The sequence below is a fragment of the Hyaena hyaena genome, unplaced genomic scaffold, assembly GCF_003009895.1.
Source record: "Hyaena hyaena isolate Hyena2069 unplaced genomic scaffold, ASM300989v1 scaffold_247, whole genome shotgun sequence".
NCBI lineage: Eukaryota > Metazoa > Chordata > Mammalia > Carnivora > Hyaenidae > Hyaena > Hyaena hyaena.
This window is the reverse complement of record NW_024080879.1, coordinates 817,805-840,788: the sequence shown is the minus strand read 5'-3', so window position 1 is coordinate 840,788 and position 22,984 is coordinate 817,805. Positions and strand designations below refer to the sequence as shown.

Sequence of the window (22,984 nt, the reverse complement as noted above, 5' to 3'; positions counted from 1 at the left end):
ATTAAATACATTGATCTATGTAAAGAGCTTAGCACGTATTAAATGCTACATTAGTCTTTGCTGTTCTCCTCCAATCACTACGCTAGAAAATTGTAAATGTTTCAGAATATGTACATAAGTTGTACTCATTAATAAGGTCACGGAGGTGTTTTATGATGTAAATACACAAAGGCTGTACGAGAGAGATTCAGAAAGTCATTGATAAAACCTTTTTATATATTTAACGGATTACTTTTTCAGTATGTACTGTTACAATTGAAAGGTTTTTTTCCAAAACAATAAACTACAGAGAGATTTTTATAAAAGACAACAGCCATAATATCATATAACAGTATCAGAGGTTTCATTAGCAAAACAATTAATAAAAGAGCGTATCTGTTGTAAAAATTAAAGACAGATTTTCATGGCAGGAAATTAGTGCCAAGCCAGTGATTCCTGAAGTCATTAGAGTACGGCCAGAAGCTCTGGAATGTGGCATTTTCTTTGGCTCAGGCACATTTCTCGGGCCATCTAGAATTTTTTTCCCTCAGAATTTAATGTTGTCAGAGTTATCATTAATATTTTACGCAGAATTTTTAGGAGGAAATCTTCACAAAATTAACAATACAGATCATCAAGTAATTAGGACCATTTCAGATGTGCCTGAAAAGAATACCATGTATGGGTTAGTTATTTTTTTCCTTTTATTCTTCAAATTAAACTCAGTGCAAGTTCAAAGGGAAAAAAAAAACCCATCAGTTACCTATTCATTCCCTCATATTTTAACTAAATAATTTTACCAGCTATGTGGAAAAACACATGTTAAGGGACTTTTCTGGAATTGGTCGCTGATTTAAGACATCGGTAGATCGTGATAAGCCGCGTATCTTCCAGTCACGTGATGGTAAATCTGTGAGGAAAATCAGAATTCAGTTAATTAATAAGTATTATATAGCATATATATCAATACTTATACTCTTAAATAATAATTAGTAATTTAATTAATGTTTCCTTCTAAAGCCCAAAATGCACATCAGTAGACTCTCCAGTCAGGCTACTGCTGGTGGAGGTTTGCTTGGAAGAAAACAGAACTTTGGGTACAATGAGGTAAATCAGATGAGTTTTTATCTCCAGTTCTCAGAGCCCAATAAGAGCTATTCATTTCTTTCTCAAAAAGAAACTTGTCAGTTTGTGCCAAGGACAATGGATGATTACTCACCTGCCTCTCGATGTCTGAAAGCAGGGTACTGGCACCTATTCGAAAGAGTTCTGGCGTCAGCCATTCGTCTCCCAGCTCTTCTTTTATGAGAGAGAGCCAGGCAAGGGAATCCTTTGCACTGCGGATGCCTCCTGCTGGTTTAAAGCCGATCTAAAAGGGAAGGTGGGAAAGAGAACAATGCTTGTTACTGTTGTGCCTTAAAAAATGGTACTGCGTTAATACAGGGTCTCGATTCTCCTTCTCTCTCTCCTTCTCTTTTTTCAAGTCTATTTCACTGTACCCAGCAAAAGAGCTTAGATAACTGGCTCATGCCCATTCACACTACAAAATGACTTCTCCAAGATTAATGGGAAGAATGTCACTGCTTCTGAGGAGACACTAATGAGCGTTAATAACCCTCATTAACATTGCACTTATTGGAAAGTCATAAACCTCAACCACCTAAACTATAGCTGTGAACCGGGGATACATAAGAGAGGTGTCAATAAACAAAGAAAACAGATACCACAAAAGCCGTTCATTCCACATTTCTACAAGTGAGCCTGGCTAGTCACCTTTCAGCCTTTCATCCTGAGGTGCAAAAGACACATACACGTATTCAAAATAAGAAGAGGGAATCAGCAAGGCCACACCAACCAAACTGGCAGCAATGAGGGAGGGGTGTTGACAATTGTTTTCATCAACGTAACTACAGGGACTTTCCTCCAAGTTTTAAGGAGAAAGAGTTTTACAAAGCAGCCAGACCACTTAAGTAAGTGCAGGAGAAAAAGATAGTGTAGGAACTCTTCACAGGTCAGTAGTCTTTGAAGGTGAACATTAAGAAAGCACAAGTGAGCCAGTATCTGAAGTTTACAAACGATGTCCCTGAGTCCATTAGAAATGGATAAATGTGTTCTATAAACAGTAAAACCTGCTTATCTGGATTTACTGGTCTCATGAACTTGAATCCTGTAGTAGAGACCATCTATAGATGGGAACAATCAAGAAAACACTCCATAACCCAAGTACAGCTCAGGAGTGTTCGAACACTAAGAGCTGTTGATTCCATAGGTAGCACCAGCTACGGGGTTAACTACTAAAGAACGCTAGAGAAGGGAGACGATAAATGCAAGGCCCCATAACTAACCCAAACCAGAAGACTCAGAGTTAACCTAGACTCCGCCATTTTCCCCACCACACCAAACCCAATCAATGAATAGTCAAGTCCTACTAATCTCTCCTGTATCTCCCACACATATACTTCCTCTCTGCTCTCACTTCTGCTGTTTTAGTTTAGACCCTCATTGATTGTCATATGGAATACCGGTCGTTCTTACCAGTTTCCCTGCCTCAGGTACACAGGGCCACACGACTAGGCAGCAGCTGTACACTGATCCTCACTCTATCTATTACTCTGGAGCTCAAGTGGCTCTGAGAGAGGGCAGGGAGATGGGGTGAGTTGGGGAGATAGACAGGATGAGCTTATTTCTTGAGAAGAAGCCCCCCATATCAATTAGCTGGTATTAGCATACATGTTAATCATAGGAGCATTGCTGTCCATTAGGCAGTGCTGCATATAGATTTTTCTATATAGTTCAGTTGTGTCAGCAAGTCTGTTTGGCAATGTTTCTAAAGAGAGGTTCTAGCGTAAGTTTATCCTTTTTTTCGTAAGGGAGAGAATATGGAAAACATAAATCTGCAATGAAATCAGTTATGAAATATTAAACCTCTGCTGCTCAGAGTGACACTAATCATGGTCTGGAAGACGGCCCATCACATTTTAAAACACCCCTTAAATCAATGATGTAGAAAGTTTACGGTCTAACGGCTGCCCAGGCAACTTGTCAACAACCTGAAAGGATGCACCTGATTTGTAGACACAGACACAGATCCTCACCGTGTGAAATCAAACGTGATCATAATGAAGATGATTTGACTTGTATCTGTGTGTTGTTGGTAAAACCGGGGTGAACTTTGTTGAAGAGTCAATACAAGCAAAAGGAAAGTACTTGAAGACAGCAAAGAGTCCCTTCTACTGTACAATGACCTAGGATATTGAGCGCTTAAAACTTTTATTGAAATTCTTTGCTTATCGTCTACGAGCTCTCCTGGGAAAGGATTTGTTCATTTTGTATCCCTGTTAACACGGGTTAACATGGCGCACAGTTAACCACTCAATAAATGTTTGCTGAGAACACAACAGGATTGGGTCTCTAGTGGTGAGTTTTAATCCTGACTCTAGAGTTTATGAGACACACAGATGCCCGAGGATTACCCCTGATGCAGAAGTGCTAGGGATGAGAACCCAGGCATTGAACATCTTATTTTGTTGTACTTTGGCACAAAATAGGAACTATTGGTCTAAATGAAGGCTGGTGGTCTCAGGGGGGAGGACCAGAGAGAGTTCTCTTTTTTACAGCTAAACTTTTTCTTTAATTCGGATCAATGCAGAAAGGCTACCAAGAAGAGGTTACTCAAACTGAGTCAACTATCATAAGGAAGGTCACAGTAGACAGTGCTCCTATTCGTACTTTTTTAAGATATGAAATTATTCTGAAGGAGAAAATTCTGGAAGAAGTTCATTTCCTCTGAAACCCAGTACATTCTAAAAAAGGGCTCCAATTCCAAAATGAACTGAAGGTACAGTCACATATAAAGTCATCACATCCAGTTGGCATAGGATTAAAGGTCTTTTTTCGGGTGTCCATTCGGCAGTGATCCAGAGATCAGCTTTTAAAGATGCCTTCTGAAGAAGGGACAGTCTCATTAAAAAAACAAAACAAAACAAAACAAAACAAACAACCTTTCTCTGCAATGGTGTAAAGAAAAAAAATCCTTTGAGATAATTTGCAGCTAAACAAACAACTTGAAGCAGAAAGGAAAATCCAAACTCATTTAAAAAAAACACCTCATACGCATTTTTCTTTTTAACTTCCTATGTTTCAAAAAAAATATGTATTATTTTGCAAAAAGCTGACAAAAGCTGGCACATACCCTCCTCAGCTTAACAGTCTTCCAAAGAGTACATCCAACTGCCATAAAACGCAAAAATGGATATTTAATTCAAGAGCTATATAACGTCTAGCTACCTTTCCCCTGCTGTTTCACAGCATTTCATTATTTTGTTTAATAAGTTCATCTCCTCGAGAATTTTCTCTTCACCTCATATTATTAAAAGTAATAAGTTTTTCTGGACCGGGGGTTTCCCAACAGAAAAACCAATTTATGTGTGTCCTTCAATAATGACAGGAAAAGATTATTTCCCATTATATTGCATACTTTTCATATCACCACCACAGCTTATCATTCAATAAATGTTACTCTGCAATTCTTTCCATTCCTCAAGGAAGTTTAATTTCTGCATTAACCTGTTTTCGCTGGCCAACGCCTTACCAGAAAGCCTCTGTGTTGCAGCAGAATTAGTTCGTTAAAGAACCCATTTAGGAATCTCTTGTCAGTGATAAAATTGTCTTCAGTTAATAAAAGGACATAAAGTGAGTTTACATCTTGATCACACATACTTACTCCCACACTCACACTCACTTTCTGCTAATCGCACATTTTTCTCCATGAATGTGTTCTTTTGCAATGAAAGGTAAATTAAACATTTATCTTAATAAAGGTAACTCATTCACACCTTCTGCATACAAAGACAATTTTTGTGGCTGTAACTGGTATTATAAATAACATTATCTTTACTCTGAAGAAAGATTTGCTGGCAATAACATACCTTGTTTCCAGTTTTCCAGAAGAAATCTCTAATGGCCCGTAGCATTACTATAGCTACGGGGAAAGTGGCATTTACAGTTTCTTTTCCAGTAGAGGTCTTAATAAAATCTGATCCTAAAACAAAAGGAAAAAAAAACCCTCCATGTTAATTAAAAACTTATTTTTTACACATCTTAGTCAGTGGAAATTAAAATTGAGTTGGTTTATTTAATGCATAACTGAGATGAATAAAAACAAGTTTGTGCCCCGTGCTTAGTATCATTTATCACAACACTTTACTACAAAACTGGAGTGCCCACTCGTTTTCCCCTCGTTTTCTTATGCGCAACAGAAAGTACTCGGTATGGCTGTGATAAAGCAAGGAAAATCAGCGCTAGCTTATTTGTACCTCGCTGTTCATTAATGAGAGCAGTGTGTCTTCCAACAAGATCAGGAATTTCATGAAAGACATCATACTATTTCATAACCTAGAATTACTATAAACAACTTTCTGTCTCTCAAATGTATCTTAAACCTACTGATATAGTTTAACAGAAGAGCACAGGAGACAAAGAAATGATAATGACGGTTAAGATGCACTGTGCACTGTGCACTATGCTTTATTCTAGGTGCTTTACAAGTAATAACTCAGTCATTCCTCATAACACCTGCAGTAAGTACTGATATGATCCCTATTTTAAAAGATAAAATTGAGATACAGCAAAGTTAAATTGGGACTCCTGGGTGGCTTTGTCAGTTGATCATCTGACTTCGGCTCAGGTCAAGGTCTCGCAGTTCGTGCGATCGAGCCCCAGGTCAGGCTCTGTGCTGACAGCTCAGAGCCTGGAGCCTTCTTTGGATTCTGTGCCTCCCTCCCTCTCTGCTCCTCCCTTGCTTGTGCTCTGTCTCTCTGTGTCTCTCAAAAATAAATAAAACATTAAAAAATTTAAAAAGAAGAAATGTTAAATAACCTGCTTGGGGTCACACAGTTATCAAAGGAGGGGGTAGAGTTCTAACCAAAAAAATACAGCTTAACCAACATGCTATTGTGTCTCCAAGACACTTACCTAGGGTCACAAAGTCAGGTAGCCAAATAGAGATTCCACCTTTCATGTGGTTACCTAACCTTGAACTACTCAACATGCAGACCACAGAGTAGCAGCATGGGTACCACCGGGGCGCTTGCTAAAAATGCAGACTCTCGGTCCTAATCGAGATCAACCGAGTCAGAATCTGAATGTAAACAAGGTTCCTAGGCGATTCTTGTGCAAATTCATGGCACTAGCCCTCTGATTCTGGGGGACCGCAGGTAAGGCTAATGTCTGGGATTCTTCCAAGGTGCATCAAAGTAAGTGGTCAATGGGAATGTTGGAAAGAAATGGTTAAAACTTTCCCCTTTAGTTTCAAAGGGAAAAGATACTTCCACACTATCCTATGAATGAAAAGGTTCAAATTGACACACTTTTGGTAAACACGCTATGTGTAAGGCACGGTGTAAAGTAAAACAACAAATAATTCAAGCCCTTGCCCTCAAAAGCATACATTCTAGATACAGGTGGAGGTGAAACATAAATTTGGGGTAATCATTTGATGAGCTAGAAGTTAGATGACCTGGTTTCGTCTCCTGAACTATCTTACCCATAAAGTATGGCTAAAAATGCTTACTTGCTTCATAATGTTTGTTATACAAGGAATCAAAAGAGACAATCTGTATGAAAAAGCACTTTGAAAACTCTCAAGCATTATACAACTATAAATGAATCAAAGACTTAGGTAGAGTTTCAATCTGTAAAAATGTGACAGAAATTCTGATTTATGAAAGCAGGTCATCAGAAGCCTTTTCTCGCTGTGGGTCTACAGGCCCATTGGAAGAAATGCAAATATATCTGTCATGCAGCAGTCACCTAACAGATACTCACTGAGCTGTGCCAGACTCTGTTCTAGATGCTGAGAACAGACCACTAAACAAGATAATAAAGTTCCTACCCTTGTAAGCAGAGTTTCTAGAAGAGGAGGACAATAAATAAATATATAACAAATGTTAGTGGAGGTAAATGCTATGAAGAAGAAAGCAATGTAATGAGGTAGAGAGTGATGGAGTTGGGGAGAGGTAGCCATATTTAAATAGAGTGATCATAAAGGCATCGCTCAGGAGTGATATTCAAATAGAGACTGAATGAAAGGCATTTATGAAAAGAACATCACAAGCAGGTAAACAGCAAGTGCAAAGACCCCGTGGTGGGCATGCACTGAGTTGATTAATGAATGAACGAATGAATGGATAGGACTACAGAACTAATGTGTGGTCACCACAACAACAGAAATAAGATAATCAAGAAGAAGAAATTAAAGCCCCCCCCCCCCCAAATAGATGGAATAGTCAAGGGGAACATCTCCAAAGAACTCACAATAAGACCAACACCAAGGTATGCTTTCCTAAAGTGTGACACTGTCTTCTGATTCACTAGAAAGCTTTTGGGTACAACACTGGATATCACCTAAATTCTTCCGAGCATCTTAGAAGATTAAGATAAAAGTCCAAGGGCACATTTGGAGGCCTAAGAAAAAAGTATGGTCACTTAAAAATCACACAATTTAAAGTTAACCAAAAGAGCCAAACTCCTTTGAAAGAGTCTGGAGGTTGGATAATGGAGGAGACTCCCCTCCTAACATATCTGGGGGGAGCAGAGCAGAATACCTATCGTGATAGCAACAAAAGCCCAGGAGTAGTAACAGTGGCCTGCATACTGTGTCTATCCCTCTTTCTTAATTGTATTGTAAGCACATTTGAAGGCAGGTGCGATATCTTTCTATGCACTTTGTATCCCCAGAGCATGACACACATGCAAGGCTCAATAATGAATTTTGGATCGATGGATGGATGGGTGGATGGATGGGTGGATGGGTGGATGGATGGGTGGGTGGATGGATGGATGGGTGGATGGGTGGATGGGTGGATGGGTGGATGGGTGGATGGATGGATGGATGGGTGGATGGGTGGGTGGATGGGTGGATGGGTGGNGATGGGTGGATGGGTGGATGGATGGATGGATGGGTGGATGGGTGGGTGGATGGGTGGATGGGTGGATGGGTAGATGGATGGGTGGATGGATGGGTGGATGGATGGATGGATGGATGGATGGGTGGATGGGTGGGTGGATGGGTGGATGGATCAATCGGTAGATGGATGATCACAGCTATCAAGAAAAAGCAAACTACAATATTTCCTACCTTTAACTGACTAATGGGAAAGGGGAGACAGTTTTGAGGTTTATCCCAAATCAGGTGAGAAAACTGGACAGGTGGCTCAGAAGAACATATTATTTATTTTTAAATGAATTTCAAATTTTAGAACAGATCTAAATCTGCCAAAACATTGTAAAGATAGTACAGAGAATCTCCATAAACCCTACACTCAGTTTCCCCTATTATTAAAAACTTAAGTGGTACATTTGTTACAATTAATAAACCAATATAGGTATACTACTATTAGCCCAAATCCGTACTTTATTTAGATATCCTTAGTTTTACTTAGAGTCCAATTGCACCCAGGATACCATAATGTGTACATTTGTCATATCTCCATGGTTTACAGTTTCTTGGACTTGCCTTGTTTTAATGACCATTAACAGTTTTGAGGAGTACTGGTCAGGTATTTTGTAAAATGTCCCTCATTTGGGACTTGTCAGACATTTCTTTCATTTTGATTAAACTGGGGTGATAGGTTTTGGGGGAGGAAGACCACAGAGGTAAAGTGCCATTCTCACCATATCATCTTAAGCATACCTCCCATCGACATGATTTACCACTGTTTATGTTGACTGCAAACACCTGGGAGGTAGGGTGTGCCAGCTTTCTCCACTGCAAAGTCACTCTCTTTTCTCTATTTCCCACACTGCACCCCTTGGAAAGAAGCCTTTATGTGTATCCCACACTTACAGAATGAGGAATTACGATTTAGTACCTTCAGGCGGAAATAATGACATAAATTATGTGGACTTTTTTGCATGAGATTTGTCTGCTTCTATGTACTTACTTACAATCAATTCTAGCAGTACAGACTCAGAGATCCTATATCTGGGTTTATAATCCGGTTCATTATCTCATTGCTCAAATGGTTCTACCTTTGGCCACTGGAGCTCTTTCAGTTGCTTCCTAGATACCTTTGCCACACCTCCACCATGAAGTATGCTTTTTACGCACTTACTCTGGTATTATCAAATGCTCCAGGCTCATCTTTTATGTTTTCTGCCCCTGTCTGAGAGAATAAGCCATTTCTCCAAAGAGCCCTAGTTACTTTTACTAGAGAATGGTATTAGAACCCCAAATCCCGGAGGGAGATGTACACCATTACTGCAGGGGCTTGTTTCTGGCTCTCTCAGCTGCCTAGCAAAGCAATATACATGTGTATACTAACCCACTTATATATATATATCTATTAATTCCATATTTAACTATCTATATTACACTAAACATGCATAATAATGATGTCTCCAACTCTGACCCATCACTGCATGGATCATTCTGGCCCTTTGCCCTGCTCTATATGTAAACTCCCACGTCAACAGTGAGAAATCTGGCACCTAGCATCTGTCATCCATTTCTTTAACTGTGCACATGCAATATCCATGTAGAACACTACCAGATTTGTTACCCACACCATCGGAAATAACTTTATCAACTACTCTCCAGCACTAATGTGCAGTCTCATTTGCCTTTAGCCTCACAGCCACCCCAATTTATAGTGCTATGTGGGTCATCACCTTTCTGCCCACCTCCTTCAGTGAGGCCATTTCACACATTTGTAACCTAGTCAAATTCTTTGCTCAGTCAGCATTCTACCCTGGAATCCCCTGATCTCCTAAATGTTCTTTATTTGCGTACATTAAGGTTCACACCTCGTGAAGCTTCTAGTGGTTCTGACAAACGTGCAGTGTCACGCATCTTCCATTACACTATCACACACATGTTCACAGCTCTGTGCTTCACATTTTCATCTTCTCCCACCCACACTAGCAACCGTTGATCATAAGCTATTGCAACACTTTTGCCTTTTCCAGAATGTCATGTGTTGGAACCATACAGCCTTTCAGACTGGCTTTTTCATTTAGCAATAGGCATTAAAAATTTTTTTAATATTTATTTTTGAGAGAGAGAGAGAGACAGAGTGTGAGCAGGGGAGGGGCAGAGAAAGAGAAAGAGACACAGAATCTGAAGCAGGCTCTAGGCTCTGAGCTGTCAGCACAGAGCCCGATGTGGGGCTCAAACTCACAAACTGTGTGATCATGACCTGAGCCGAAGTTGGACACTCAGCCAACTGAGCCACCCAGGCGCTCCAGCAATATGCACGTAAGGTTCACTGGTGTCTTTTCATGGCTTGATAGTTCATTTCCTTTTATTGATAAATAATATTCCATTGTATACATGTACCCCAATTCTATTTATCCATTTGGCTATTAAAGGATATCTTGGTTGCTCCAGTTTTGGGCAACTATGAGTAAAACTGCTATAAACATTCATATGCAAGATTTTGTGTGGACACAAATTTTCAAATCAGTTGGACAAACACTGAGAGGTCAATTGCTGGATTATATGGTTAAGACCACATTTTGCTTTGAAAATAACTGCCAAATTATTTTCCAAAGTAGCTGTATCATTTTCCACTCCCAATAGCAGTGAATGAGAGTTCCTGATGCTTTATATCCTCACTAGAAATTGGTGTTACCAGTTTTTGGATTCTGTCCAATCTAATAGGTGTACATATATATTACATACATATTTTTGTTAGATTATACCTAAGTTATTCAATTCATGGATTGCTGTTATAAATGATAGGTTTTTTTGAATTTCAAATTCCAATTGTTCACACTGCTGGTCAATCAGAAAGCAACAGACTTTTTATATTAACCTTGTACCATGGAAACCTTGGTAAACTCACTTAGTAGTTTCAAGAGTTTGTTGGTCTGGGGGATATTTTCTCCACAATCATGTCATCTGTGAACAAAGACAGCTTTATATCGTTCTTCGTGTATTAATTTCTTACAGTTGTTAAACAAATTATAACCAACTTGGTATCTTAAAACACAGAAATTTGTCTTCTCACACTTCTGTAGGGCAGAAGTCCCAAATCAAGTTGTCAGCAGGGCTGAACACCTTGTGGAGGCTCTAGGGCAAACCTGTTCCTGAACTTGCCCTGCTTCTACCTGCGAGCATTCCTTAGCTGCATCACTGTGACCTCTGCCTCCATCTTCACATAGCCTTCTTTTCGGGGTACAAACCTAATCTGCCTCTGCTTCTCTCTGATAACAACATTCGTGATGGCATTTAGGTCCCACTTGGATAATCCTGAATAATCACTTCATCTCAAGACCCTTAATGTAATCATGTCTGCAAGACCTTCCCCCTCCCAACCCCCAAAAAAAGGTAATGGTCACAGATTCTGGAGATTAGGATGTGGTCATACCTCTAGGAGCCATGATTAGCCTACCACACCTCCCATTTTGTATTTATGTAATTGCCTGCGCTTGTCTTCTTGCACTAGCTAGGATTCTCCAGTACAGTGTTGAACAGGAATAGTGAGACAGAACATTCTTGCCTTATTCTAAGGGGGACCTTTGGGGAATCGTGTCTAGTTTCTCATACATGTGTTAGCTAAAGTTTGTTTGTAGATGTTCTTTACCAAGCTAAGAACATTCCCCACTATTCCTAGTTTGATGAGAGCTTTTATTTATTTATTTATTTTTACAAATAGTTTATTGGAAGTTGGTTTCCATGTAACACTCAGTGCTCATCCCCACAAATGCCCTCCTCCATGCCCATTCCCCCTCCCCCCCCCAGCCCTCAGTTTGTTCTCAGCATTCAAGAGTCTCTCATGGTTTGCCTCCCTCCCTCTCCCCAACTATTTCTCCCCTTCTTCTTCCCCGCGGTCCTCTGTTAAGTTCCTCCTAATCCTCCTATACGTGCAGACATATGGAATTTGTCCTTCTCTGCCTGACTTATTTCGCTCAGCATAACACCCTCAAGTTCCATCCATGTTACTACACGTGGCCAGATTTCATTCTTTTGATGAGAGCTTTTATTATAAATAGATGGCAGGGGCGCCTGGGTGGCTTGGTTGGTTAAGCATCTGACTTCAGCTCAGGTCATGATCTCAGTCTGTGGGTTCGAGCCCCGCGTCGGGCTCTGTGCTGACAGCTAGCTCAGAGCCTGGAGGCTGCTTCGGATTCTGTGTCTCCCTCTCTCTCTGACCCTCCCCTGCTCACGCTGTCTCGCTCTCTCAAAAATAAATAAAACATTAAAAAATGTATTTTTGTTAAATATGAAATAATAAACAAATTAGTTTATAATATTCTAGAACTGAAATATAGTTTTATGGTAGTTTATTAAATAAATATATACTTATATATTTACTATTACATATCATATTTATAGAATAAATTAAACTAAAATTGAAATTATTTCTTTGATAGATATAGGCTTGTTTAGACTATTTCTCCTTGCAGGTATTAATCCACCTAAATCAATAATCACTTTAAATGTTAGTGGTCTCATTGCACCAATTAAAATCAGAGATTGATACAAAACAAGACCCTTGTATATGTTGTTTATAAGAAATCACTTTAAAAATAAAGATTCAGGGGCACCTGGGTGGCTTAGTCGGTTGAGCGTCTGACTTTCGCTTAGGTCATGATCTCGCAGTTCGTGGGTTCGAGCCCCGCGTCGGGCTCTGTGCTGACTGCCTGCTCAGAGCCTGGAGCCTGTTTCAGAGTCTGTGACTCCCTCTCTCTCTGACCCTCCCCTGCTCACGCTGTCTGTCTCTGTCTCCTAGAAATAAATAAAAATTAAAAAAATAAAGATTCAGGGGGCACCTGGGTGGCTTAGCTGGTTAAGCATCCAACTTCAGCTCAGGTCATAATCTTGCAGTTTGTGAGTTCGAACCCTTCATCAGGCTCTACGCAGAGTATGGAGCCTGCCTGGGATTCTCTCTCTCTCCTTCTCTCTGCCCCTCCTCCACTTGAGTGGGCTCTATCTCTCAAAAATAAATAAATATTTAAAAAATATAAAGATTCAGAAGGTAAAAAATAAAGGGATGGAAAACATATAACATTAATCAAAGTAAGGCAGAAGTATCTACATTAATTTCAGACAAAACAGACTTAAGAAAAAGGAATATTGTCAGGCATAAAAAAAGGGTTTTACATAATGATCTTTATCCAAGGAAACATAACAATCCTAAACATGTATACACCTAATAATAGAGCATCAAAATATGTGAGGCAAAATCTGGTACAACTTAAGAGAGAAACAGACAAATATACTATCATAGCTAGAGACTTCAGTAATTAATAACTCAAACAAGTAGAATATGAGCAAAGATATATTTCATTTGAATAGCATTATCAATCAATTATCAATTATCATGATCAAACTGACATGTATAGAAAACTTTAAAAACAAAAGACAACAGTAGACTATATAGTCTCAAGTTCAGATAAAACATTCATCAAGAAAGGGCTTTTTGTCTTTTTTTAACATCTCTTTTTCTGCCTTTCCTGTCTTTAATTGAACATTTTCCATAGTTCCATTTTATCTCCTCTCAACATATCAATTATACTTTATTTTATACATTTTTTTAGTGGGTGCCCTAGAGTTTTCAATATACATTTTTAATGAATTTAAGTCTATTGTCAAGTAATACTATACCACTACACAGATATTAGGAGGTATCTTTTAACAAAGTATTTCTAATTCCTCCTTTCTATGCCATTCATACAGTATTAATTACACAGTACATTCTTACTATTATTTTAAACAGTTATCTTTTAGATCAATTGGGAAAGAAAAGTAATTTATTTTTATTTTTCATGTATTCCCTTCTCTGATACTCCTTTTTTTATGTAGATCAGAATTTCTGACATATATCATTTTCTATCTCCTTGAAGAACTTCTTTTAGCTTTTCTTATAGGGAAGGTTTACTTGGCAATGAATTCCTTCAGTTATATATGTCTGAGCTCCTTTACTTCTGAAGGATAATTTCACTGGATATAGATTTCTTGCTTGGGTTTTTTTTCTCCTTGAACACTATGAGTGTTCAATTCTATAAGTACTTCTTTCTACTCACTTCTTGCTGACATGGTGTCCAATGAGAAGTCTACTGTAATTACTTCCTTTTTCTTCTATAGGTAAGGTGTTTTCTTTCTCTGGCCTTTTTCAAGATTTTCAATTTGTCTTTGGTTTCCTTTGGTTTGAACATGATATATTTAGGTGTAGTTTTTTGGCTTTTCCCCCCCAAATTTATCCTTTTAGGTGTTCTCTGAGCTTCCTGGATCTGTGGTTTGATATCTGTCATTAATTTTGGAAAATTCTTGGCCATTAATTAATTCAAACATGTTGCCTGCTCCATTTTCTTTTTTTCCTTCTGGTATTCCAATTATATATGTTTCACATGTTAGAAACTGTCCCTCAGGTTTTTTTAAATATATTTTTTTAAAGTTTGTTTATTCATTTTTTTTTTGGGGGGGGGGGAGTACACACCTGGAGGGAAGCAGAGAGAAAGGTAGAGAGAAATCCCAAGTAGGTTCCCCACTGTCAGCACAAAGATGGATTCAGGGCTCGAACTCATGAACCATTAGATCATGATCTGAGCCAAAACCAAGAGTCGAATGCTTAACTGACTGAGCCACCCAGGTACCCCATTGTTTTTTGTTCTGTTTGTTTTTGGGTTTTTTTTTTTTTTTCTTATCCTTTTATATCCTTTTATCTCTTTATGTTTCAGTTTAGGAGGTTTCTTTGGATCTATCTTCATGGTTACTGACTGTATCCAGTCTTCTTTTTTTTTTTTTTTTTTTTATTTATTTCTAGGAGAGAGAGAGAGAGAGACAGCGTGAGCAGGGGAGGGTCAGAGAGAGAGGGAGACACAGACTCCGAAATAGGCTCCAGGCTCTGAGCTGGCAGCCAGCACAGAGCCTGATGCGGGGCTCGAACCCACGAACTGCGAGATCATGACCTAAGCGAAACTCGGACGCCTAACCGACTAAGCCACCCAGGCGCCCCGATTGTATCCAGTCTTCTAATGAGCTCATCAATGCACTCTCCATTTCTGTTCTAGTGTTTCTGATTTCTAGCTTTTCATTTTGAACATTTTTTAGAGTTTCTGTCTCCCTGCTTACATTAACTATCCTTCTTTCAAGTTGTCTATTTTCTCCATTAGGATTATTAACATATTCATCAAAATTATTTTAAATTTCTCTGATAATTTCAATATCTATATCATGTCTGAATCTGGTTCTGATGCTTGTTTTGTCTCTATAGATTGTGTTTTTTCTTGACTTTTAGCATCCCTTGTAATTTTTTGTTGAAAGCCAGACATGACATTAGGAACAGGCCATTTGTGTGAGATTTTATGCTAATCTAGATAGGAAGTAGGCTGAGTTTTATGTTTGCTGTAGTCACCAGTGCCGAAGTCCTCAAGTGCCATCATATCCTTATTGTGGTCCATCCTGTTTACTCTGGGCTTCCTAAGTTTTTTTTCCTCAGAGATAAGTCTCTGTGTTTTAGCTCTATTATCTGCAATCCACTAGATTACTGGAGCCCTGTTGGTGTAGTGATAATGTATAGGGAGAACAAGAATTTTATAATCCTATGGTTAAACTTCACGGGTCTTTTGGTGGACCAATGTGCTTAGGTTGTACCCTTCACAAATGTGCATTCGCTTTTATCTCCCACTTTGATGAGGCAGGAAGTGTGAAAGGGAAATGCCCTCCTTGGTGGGATAAGACTCTAGCAAATTGTTTTGGCCTGGAGAGCAGGCCTTTGTTAATGAGAATGCTCTGTGCATATTTTGCAAAGATTATCTTCCCCTTACACTGCAACAGCCAAGAGAAAATCTTCGTGGCTCTTCACTGTGAGAACCTGGGGTTCCTGGAGGTAAAACCCACAAATATGCCAGTACCATATGCGGCCTCCAACAAGTTGTCAAAAAACGATCACTTAAGGGGCATCTGGGTGGCTCAGTCAGTTAGGCATCTGACTTTGGCTCAAGTCATGATCCCATGGTTTGGAGTTTGAGCCCCGCATCAGGCTTTGTGCTGACAGCTCAGATGCAGGAGTCTGCTTCAGATTCTGTCTCCCTCTCTCTGCCCCTGCCCCACTCATCCTCTGTCTCTATCTCTCAAGAATAAATAAACATTAACAATTTTAAAAAAATTACCACGTAAGTGTTCTTGCCAGTTTAGAGCTCTTGCAGATCTGTAAGTAAGCAGATCTTGGTTGACTCTCAGGAGTCACTCTCTCCTTATTTCAGAGTGGGAATTTTCCCTGAGGCCTAAGTTCTTTGAGAGGTCTAGGAAAAGTCACTGATATTCAGTATATTCATCTCCCCCCCCCTCCCCATAAACCAAAGAGCAGAAACAACAGCTTCCAAGCTCTTTACATGTGAGAACTGACACCAGAAGTTCTTAAATATCAAGGCAAGCCTTTATTTTCTAGAAATCAGGTACAGGTAAAGATACAAATTACATATGGTATTTAAGGTGTTTCGGGTACATGCCAAGTAACTGTTATGGTCAACAAGGATTGGAAAGGCCCCGAGAGATTCACTTTAGCTAAAATGATAAAGGAAGGAAGGCTTCATGGGACAGATGGAATTTGGTACGGATCTTGAAGAAGACGTAAAATGTAAAGATGAGAGAGTTGAAGAAAGAGTATCACCATCAGAAGAAACCCTGACAGCCCAGAAAGAGGAGACACACCAAACGATAATAAGTGGATCCGTCTAAGGAAACTTTTGTGATGGGCAGGAAGATGGCAAGTGGCAGTAGTGGTATTTAAGGGTACGGGGTGGCAATGTGTGTTTTAGAACACGTAACTTTTATAGTCTGGGGTGTGTTGGGCTCCTGACAACTGAGAGCCAGAGACCACACAAGAGACCACAATTGCAGTTTGGGTATACAGCTGTTTCTTTATATCCAGGACTACAACCTCGCTTTAATTACACAAAATATTTCAGCAAGTACATTAGTATTTTACTACTGTCAAAAGAACAGTGGATTTTCCCATGGGACTAAGCGGACACACACTTTTGTTTCACTTCTTATTTTAATATTGCTTCCCTCGGCCCTCTGCTAAAACAAAAATTACCTTGGAGAAATAAATGCTACATTTCAAATTACCAACATCACAGAGCACCATAAACTCTCCTCAGGGCTCATGTAAATCCAACATTAAAGCTCACCTCTGCTCAGCTTTGGGGAAAAACCCTTATGAGAAAATATCTCACAATTAAAACAGCTATCCATATAAATGTTCCTCCATCAGTGCCCACAATTTCAAGGAAATGACTAAACTAGGAGATAAAAGGCCTGACTAGTCAAAAGCAACACACTAAATAGACTAGAATTCAACTGTGGTTAGTTTAAAATTAACATTAATAATAAATTCATAGTATTATATTCAATTGTATTTTTTATTTTCTTAATGTGAAATCTCGAGCACAATACTTTTTTTGTGGTCTAAGGCAACTCAAAGCTTTTCTAAGGCCTGTAATTACAAGTCTCCATGGTACAGTTTCATTAAAAACTTTCATTAAACAACAGCTGCCCTTGTATATGGTCTTCTAATCAATTTGGTCAAACAGAATGACTTCTAATCAGCTGTTGATAAAAATAGAAGATGAAATTTTAATTCTAATAGATTAACCACAAACTCAAGACAGTCTTCAAAATCCATCTAGCTCTATTCTCCAGTGGATTTAATGACTATTCAGCAACTCATTACTAAATAGAACAAGATGAACATTTTCCAGTTCATTAAAGAAATGTACTATGTATTTTTGCATTGTCCTCATGATTCGTTACAGGGAGTCTTAATTACAAGATAATGGATAATGGTTATTAAATGCAGACTGCAGTAATGAAGCTCTATTCATTTGCGAACCTCAGAGACTGCAAAGAGAGGAAAATAAAATTACTAGCTTCAAAAGATTAACGGATCAAATTATTATTCAATTTTGAAAATCTCATTCAGACTTCATAGAAACAAGAAGAGATTAAAAACTAGTATTAAGACCACAGTAGTACATTAAAAAAAATAATATCTTAAGGCTATTACTGCATAATAAGCTTCAGATGTGATTATTAGAAAAACATATAGCTAACAATGGGAAAACATACATTTTTATTTCCTGAACAAATCTTATTTATGAGATAGGAAGTTACTAGTAGGATCTTAAAGACAGTCTTGGTGAACTTGGAAGATACATGCTCCTATGCTACAAAAGAACAGCACAATGGAACGTATTATTAACATTTTATACTTCGCTAATGAAAAATAGGATTTAAAATCAACTGCTGCTTGAGAAAGCTTGTCATTAAGTGGAATTCATGCCAACCCTATAATAAGAGCTTCTGGGCACATTATTCATTAGCACCATGTTTCCTATCGCTCTCTACGAAACTACCGATTAAAGTTAGCAAGAGAGTTTTGTATGGTTATTCTGGTAATTCTGACACTAATTTATACTTGCAATCTGCCATGGGGCACTTTAAAAAAAACAAAAAACAAATATAATGTACGAAAATATGAAGCCCTAAATTAAAACATATTCTTTGATACTGTATTCTTTTGCTCAACATAGGCTTAAAAATAATTCGGGGTGAGATATAAAGATCCAGTGTTATGGCTGAAGAACTGGCCAGAGTAAAGATGGAAGCAGAAAGCCTCTGGGGAGGTATCGATATGATGTGAATACTCAATCTGGAGACAATTAAACCACAAAGACAGCCTTACATGATCCAGGCATGATAGCTAACTTTATGAAAAAGGGGGTCGGGGGTGTTTCCTAAAAGAGAGAGGAAAAGCTTAAGAAGGAAAGAAAAATAAATAACACCTGCTTTCTCAGTTCCTTCCTTTGATCTAAATAGTGAGCTCTGAAAATACGCCTCAGTTGGTCTAGTCCGTCACGTGAGAAAGGCAACAGAACATCGTAATTAAGCAGTAAGGCATGTTCAAGCAGAATGGCAATCAGAAAGCAATCACAATCTCAGAGTTAGGAAATATCTCAAATACCCCAAGGGTAAGATTAGTTCATGATAACCACATTCCTCGCAGTTGCCTTCTCCTCAATAAAAATAAAAATGTGGCCATTTAAAATAATGCAGAACAGTGTGATTCAAATGGAATACAAGGTGGGGACTCTGACTATATAATCCTTGGTAATTGACAGTAATGTGCCTGGGAGAATTTTCTAAACCATTATGTTAACCATACAAAGATATGTGTTAGAACTGCTTGATGCAAACAAGAGTGCCTGAGTTATGTCTAACATGACGGGAAGTTTCCTTTCTCTTCTAAAACTTGGGTTATTTGAAATGACTTTCAGAACTGTAATAGTGCTGGAGATGAGTTTCCAATCAATGCAAACAGCAACCCTTTTAGAGTAGATTTAAATTGTTTAATCTTTCAGACAACTCTAAATGGTTTTCTGTTTTGTCTTTATGATTTTTACAAATTTGGAAGAAGAAAAGGATTATTTAACTCAACTGTTTACGAGGCCATATTGTCAGCATTTTGGACTAAGAGTCAAACTGAGAGACAACAGAATGTTTTCTAAACCTAGCTCGATGCCTCCTCTAATTTTTAATATTGCATTAGCGCTCCTGAGGATATCTACAAATATCTACATGCGTTAACAGGTCAGAAACGAGCTCCCCACGGGGCACCAGGGGGGCTCAGTCAGTTGAGTGTCTGACTTCAGCTCAGGTCATGATCTCGTGTTTGTGGAATCAAGCCTGGTGTCAGGCTCGCACAGAGCCCACTTGGGATTCTCTTTCCCTCTCTCTCTGCCCTTCCCCCTCTCAAAATAATTAACATTTTTTTGAAAAGGAAAAAAAAATGAGCTCCCCCAAATCATGCTGCACTTCTGAGTTCTTCTCTCTCCTCCTCCCACTCCCCCTTTTGAGTCTGAGTATCAGGGAAGGAAAGCTGGGATAGGTGAGCCCCAAAAGGTCTGCAATTAAAACAAAGGTTCTGGGATTGAGATAGTGGGGATGGCTGAAAACTTTGTGAATATACTAAAAATCCCTGAACAGTATACTTTCAAGGTGAATTTTAACTTACGGAAATCTTATCTCAGCTTAAAATAAAAAAACAAAAGAGAATATGTTCATGAGAGAAAAGGGGATAGGAAATAATAAAGCTAACTCTACGTAAAATCATCAATTAGTTGACAATTCAGGTATATATAATCAACTGCCTCCTTACCCCTTTCTTGAACATGTTTTAAGGCTATTCCTAGTCCTCTCCGTCAGTGGTTCCTACTAGCTGCCAACTAGGACACTCACAATCCAGGGCTCCTCTCTGTCATCGACGATTACAACATAACATTAAGCTGTTATATGGCATCCATTGCTAATGCATCATTCCGTAGGTAAAGTTAACCAAAAAACCCAGCATTCATATTCCAAAGCATTAAGCAATCTAAAGCATTACTATTGAAGAAGAATACTTCAACAAATACATTATTACACTTCCTTAAAAAGGTTTTTGAGAACGGTACCAATACTGAGAATATCATGCTAGCCAAAGAGAGAGAGAACTTTGATGAAAGGACCTTTCAGGACCAGCTCAATGATGCCTGTTGGGGGTGGGTGGGTGCTGAGAGTCTGCCCTTGCACAGTCTGGGGTTGGACTGTCCAATATGGCAGTCACTCACCAAGGTGGCTACTGAGTACTGAAAAGTGGTTAATCCAAACTGGGATATGCTAGAAGAGTAAAATGCACAAGGAGTTTCGAAGATAGCATAAAAACTAGGATAGAATATAAAATATTTCATAAATAAGTTTTATATTGATTACACATTGAAATGATATGTTGTGGATTTACTGGGTTAAATGCAATATATTATAATTACTTTCACCTGTTTCTTTTTACTTTATTAATGTAGCTATTAAATTTTTAAAATTATGTATCTATTAGACAGCACTGGTCTAGAGCCTCAATGAGACACCAAAGTCTGTAAATCACTCTGCCTAGGCTACAATTTGATGTTCTTTTAAACTAATATCCTTTACATGTTGGTTTAAATTTATTTGGGGAAACAAAGGCATAATTCTGCCCAGGGGTAGAACAAGAAGGTCTCTGGTGACAGCACTTAATTATTCTCTCTCATCCACGCAATTCAGCTCAGCCCCCAAATATGAATCTTCACTCGGCCAAACAAAAGCTCTGTAATGAACTAGAACACCTTTCTTAAAAAGTGTACACTATCCATTTGGAGAACATAGGAGCATGTCCCTGGGATGTCTTGTACCCAATCCCGGTCGCACAAAATAGAGGAATGCTAGTACATGTGATTTGCTCTGTCTGGAACATTTTCAGTGGTTTCAAGCTTCTTGTGGATTAGCACCCAAGAAACCTGGCCAGCTGGCCAGCCTTCATCCAGTCTGCAATTGACCTTACTTTCAGATTTCAAACACACCACTAACTCTAAAGCTACATTTAGAGACTCATGACTGTTATGACTTGTGCCCACAGCTCTGGGCTCAAATCAACCCAACCATTCTCTTTTCCAACCCTTCAATATCCTGTTTATTTACTGAGCGCCTACTATGTGCCAGGACAGTTGTAGATAGATAGACACAGCAGTGTGTACAAGCCCAGGCTTTCCTCTACAGGACTCTGTACCTTCAAAGGCAACACTGACTTAGCTATGTAAGGTACATTTGCGTTCTCTTAGTCTGGCTACTTAAATTTAAAAAAAAAATCTTTTTCTGTCTCCATTACATTACCCTCTGTTTTCCAGAGAGCTCGTAGCATTGCTGAGAAGACAAAAATGAGATTAGGCTCGTACCCTACGATCAAACAAAAATGCCAGAGATACCCAGAGGCATTGTTATTGTATAGGTATAATGGTTTGGATAAAATAGTAAAGTGTTTTAGACTCGATATAAAGTGAAAACATCAATCTGTAAATCAAGTTACTGATGCCAAATACCTCAAAATCAGAATGCTTTCCTTTTTAGCCAGCCCCTGCAGCCGAACTTACTGATGGAGGGATTTACTATGTTAAGCAAATGTCCTCTATTGATATGGTAGTTTTAAAGTCATCTTATCTTAAAATGACACAAGCATCTCTAACATATTCTTTTTTCCGTCGCCTTTGCTGGGAGGGAAGGGGGAGATGGAGCGGCAATACAGGGTAAAATGTGATTTGGTATCACTATACTTTGGTGAAGAAGAGTAAAATGAAGAAGGATTTTTACAAAATAACAAGCTAGATACGCTTCAAACAACTGAATTTCATTTTGATTGTGCTTTCTATTGTCACTAGCAAGTTTGGAATATATAGTATATATTAACATTAAAAGTCAGGTGTGCTTGTGTGGAATCTATTAACTTGAGAGAAAATTACTCAAATTGAAGAAATAGCTGCTTAAAATGGATTTAGAAATACATTTTACTGAACAAAGCAAGCTAGAAAATTAGGCTACTTTATCAGGATTAGAAAGTGCTATGAATTTTAAACACAAAGCTTTTAAAAACAATGCAGAGCATATTTGAGATTATCATACCTCAATGTCATCATAAATCTTTTTTTTTCCCAACAATTGACGATAAGTTACTTTTTACAGTGACCTGTCTTTCATAAAGGAAGTTGTGTTAATTTTTCTGTGGGGAGTTTTATCTCTAGGTGATTGTTTCTCTGTACCTGGAGACTCCTATCACAGGCTTCCCATTCGCAGATCTACAGATGGGTGCACCCTGAAAAGATGCGGAACAGAAAGTATTTACCACTCAGGCTGGCCATCTGGGTTGCTGCAGTTTCCACTTACCAACCACTTACAAAGACAATGCTGCCTTCTCTCCTAAGGTTCACAGTTTTCACGTTAAAATTCTGCCTCTATTTTTCAAGTCGTCACGCCTTCATTTTTATCTTTATTCCTCTTTTTCACTGAGCCACCACCAGAGGCCTTGATTCCTCAACAAAAGAGGTATGTGTTGGCAAAAGAGAAAGTATTGGAGCCCCCACAAATCTCACCTATGGTAAGGGTCTGTAATCAAAGAGGTTCACCACAAACTTTGGAAAGTCGTGTGCATCACTG

The 22,984-nt window shown here is 38.7% G+C and overlaps 1 protein-coding gene across 2 annotated transcripts in view; it reads right to left on the bottom strand.

The window, feature by feature from the left end:
* Positions 1-227: 227 nt before the first annotated feature.
* Positions 228-22,984, bottom strand: part of DERA (deoxyribose-phosphate aldolase) — a 125,949-nt gene continuing 103,192 nt past the window's right edge. The window contains exons 7-10 of one of the 2 annotated variants that reach the window (XR_005530574.1): positions 4,908-5,020; positions 1,199-1,348; positions 780-889; positions 228-642 (exon numbers count right to left, since the gene is read on the bottom strand). Coding sequence is in view for 1 of the 2 variants with exons in the window: in XM_039244648.1 (XP_039100579.1) it covers positions 833-889; positions 1,199-1,348; positions 4,908-5,020 (320 nt within the window). In the remaining variant the exon portion in view is untranslated. Of the gene's footprint in view, positions 643-738; positions 890-1,198; positions 1,349-4,907; positions 5,021-22,984 lie in introns of those variants that run through there. The other variant, XM_039244648.1, reaches the window with a different exon arrangement.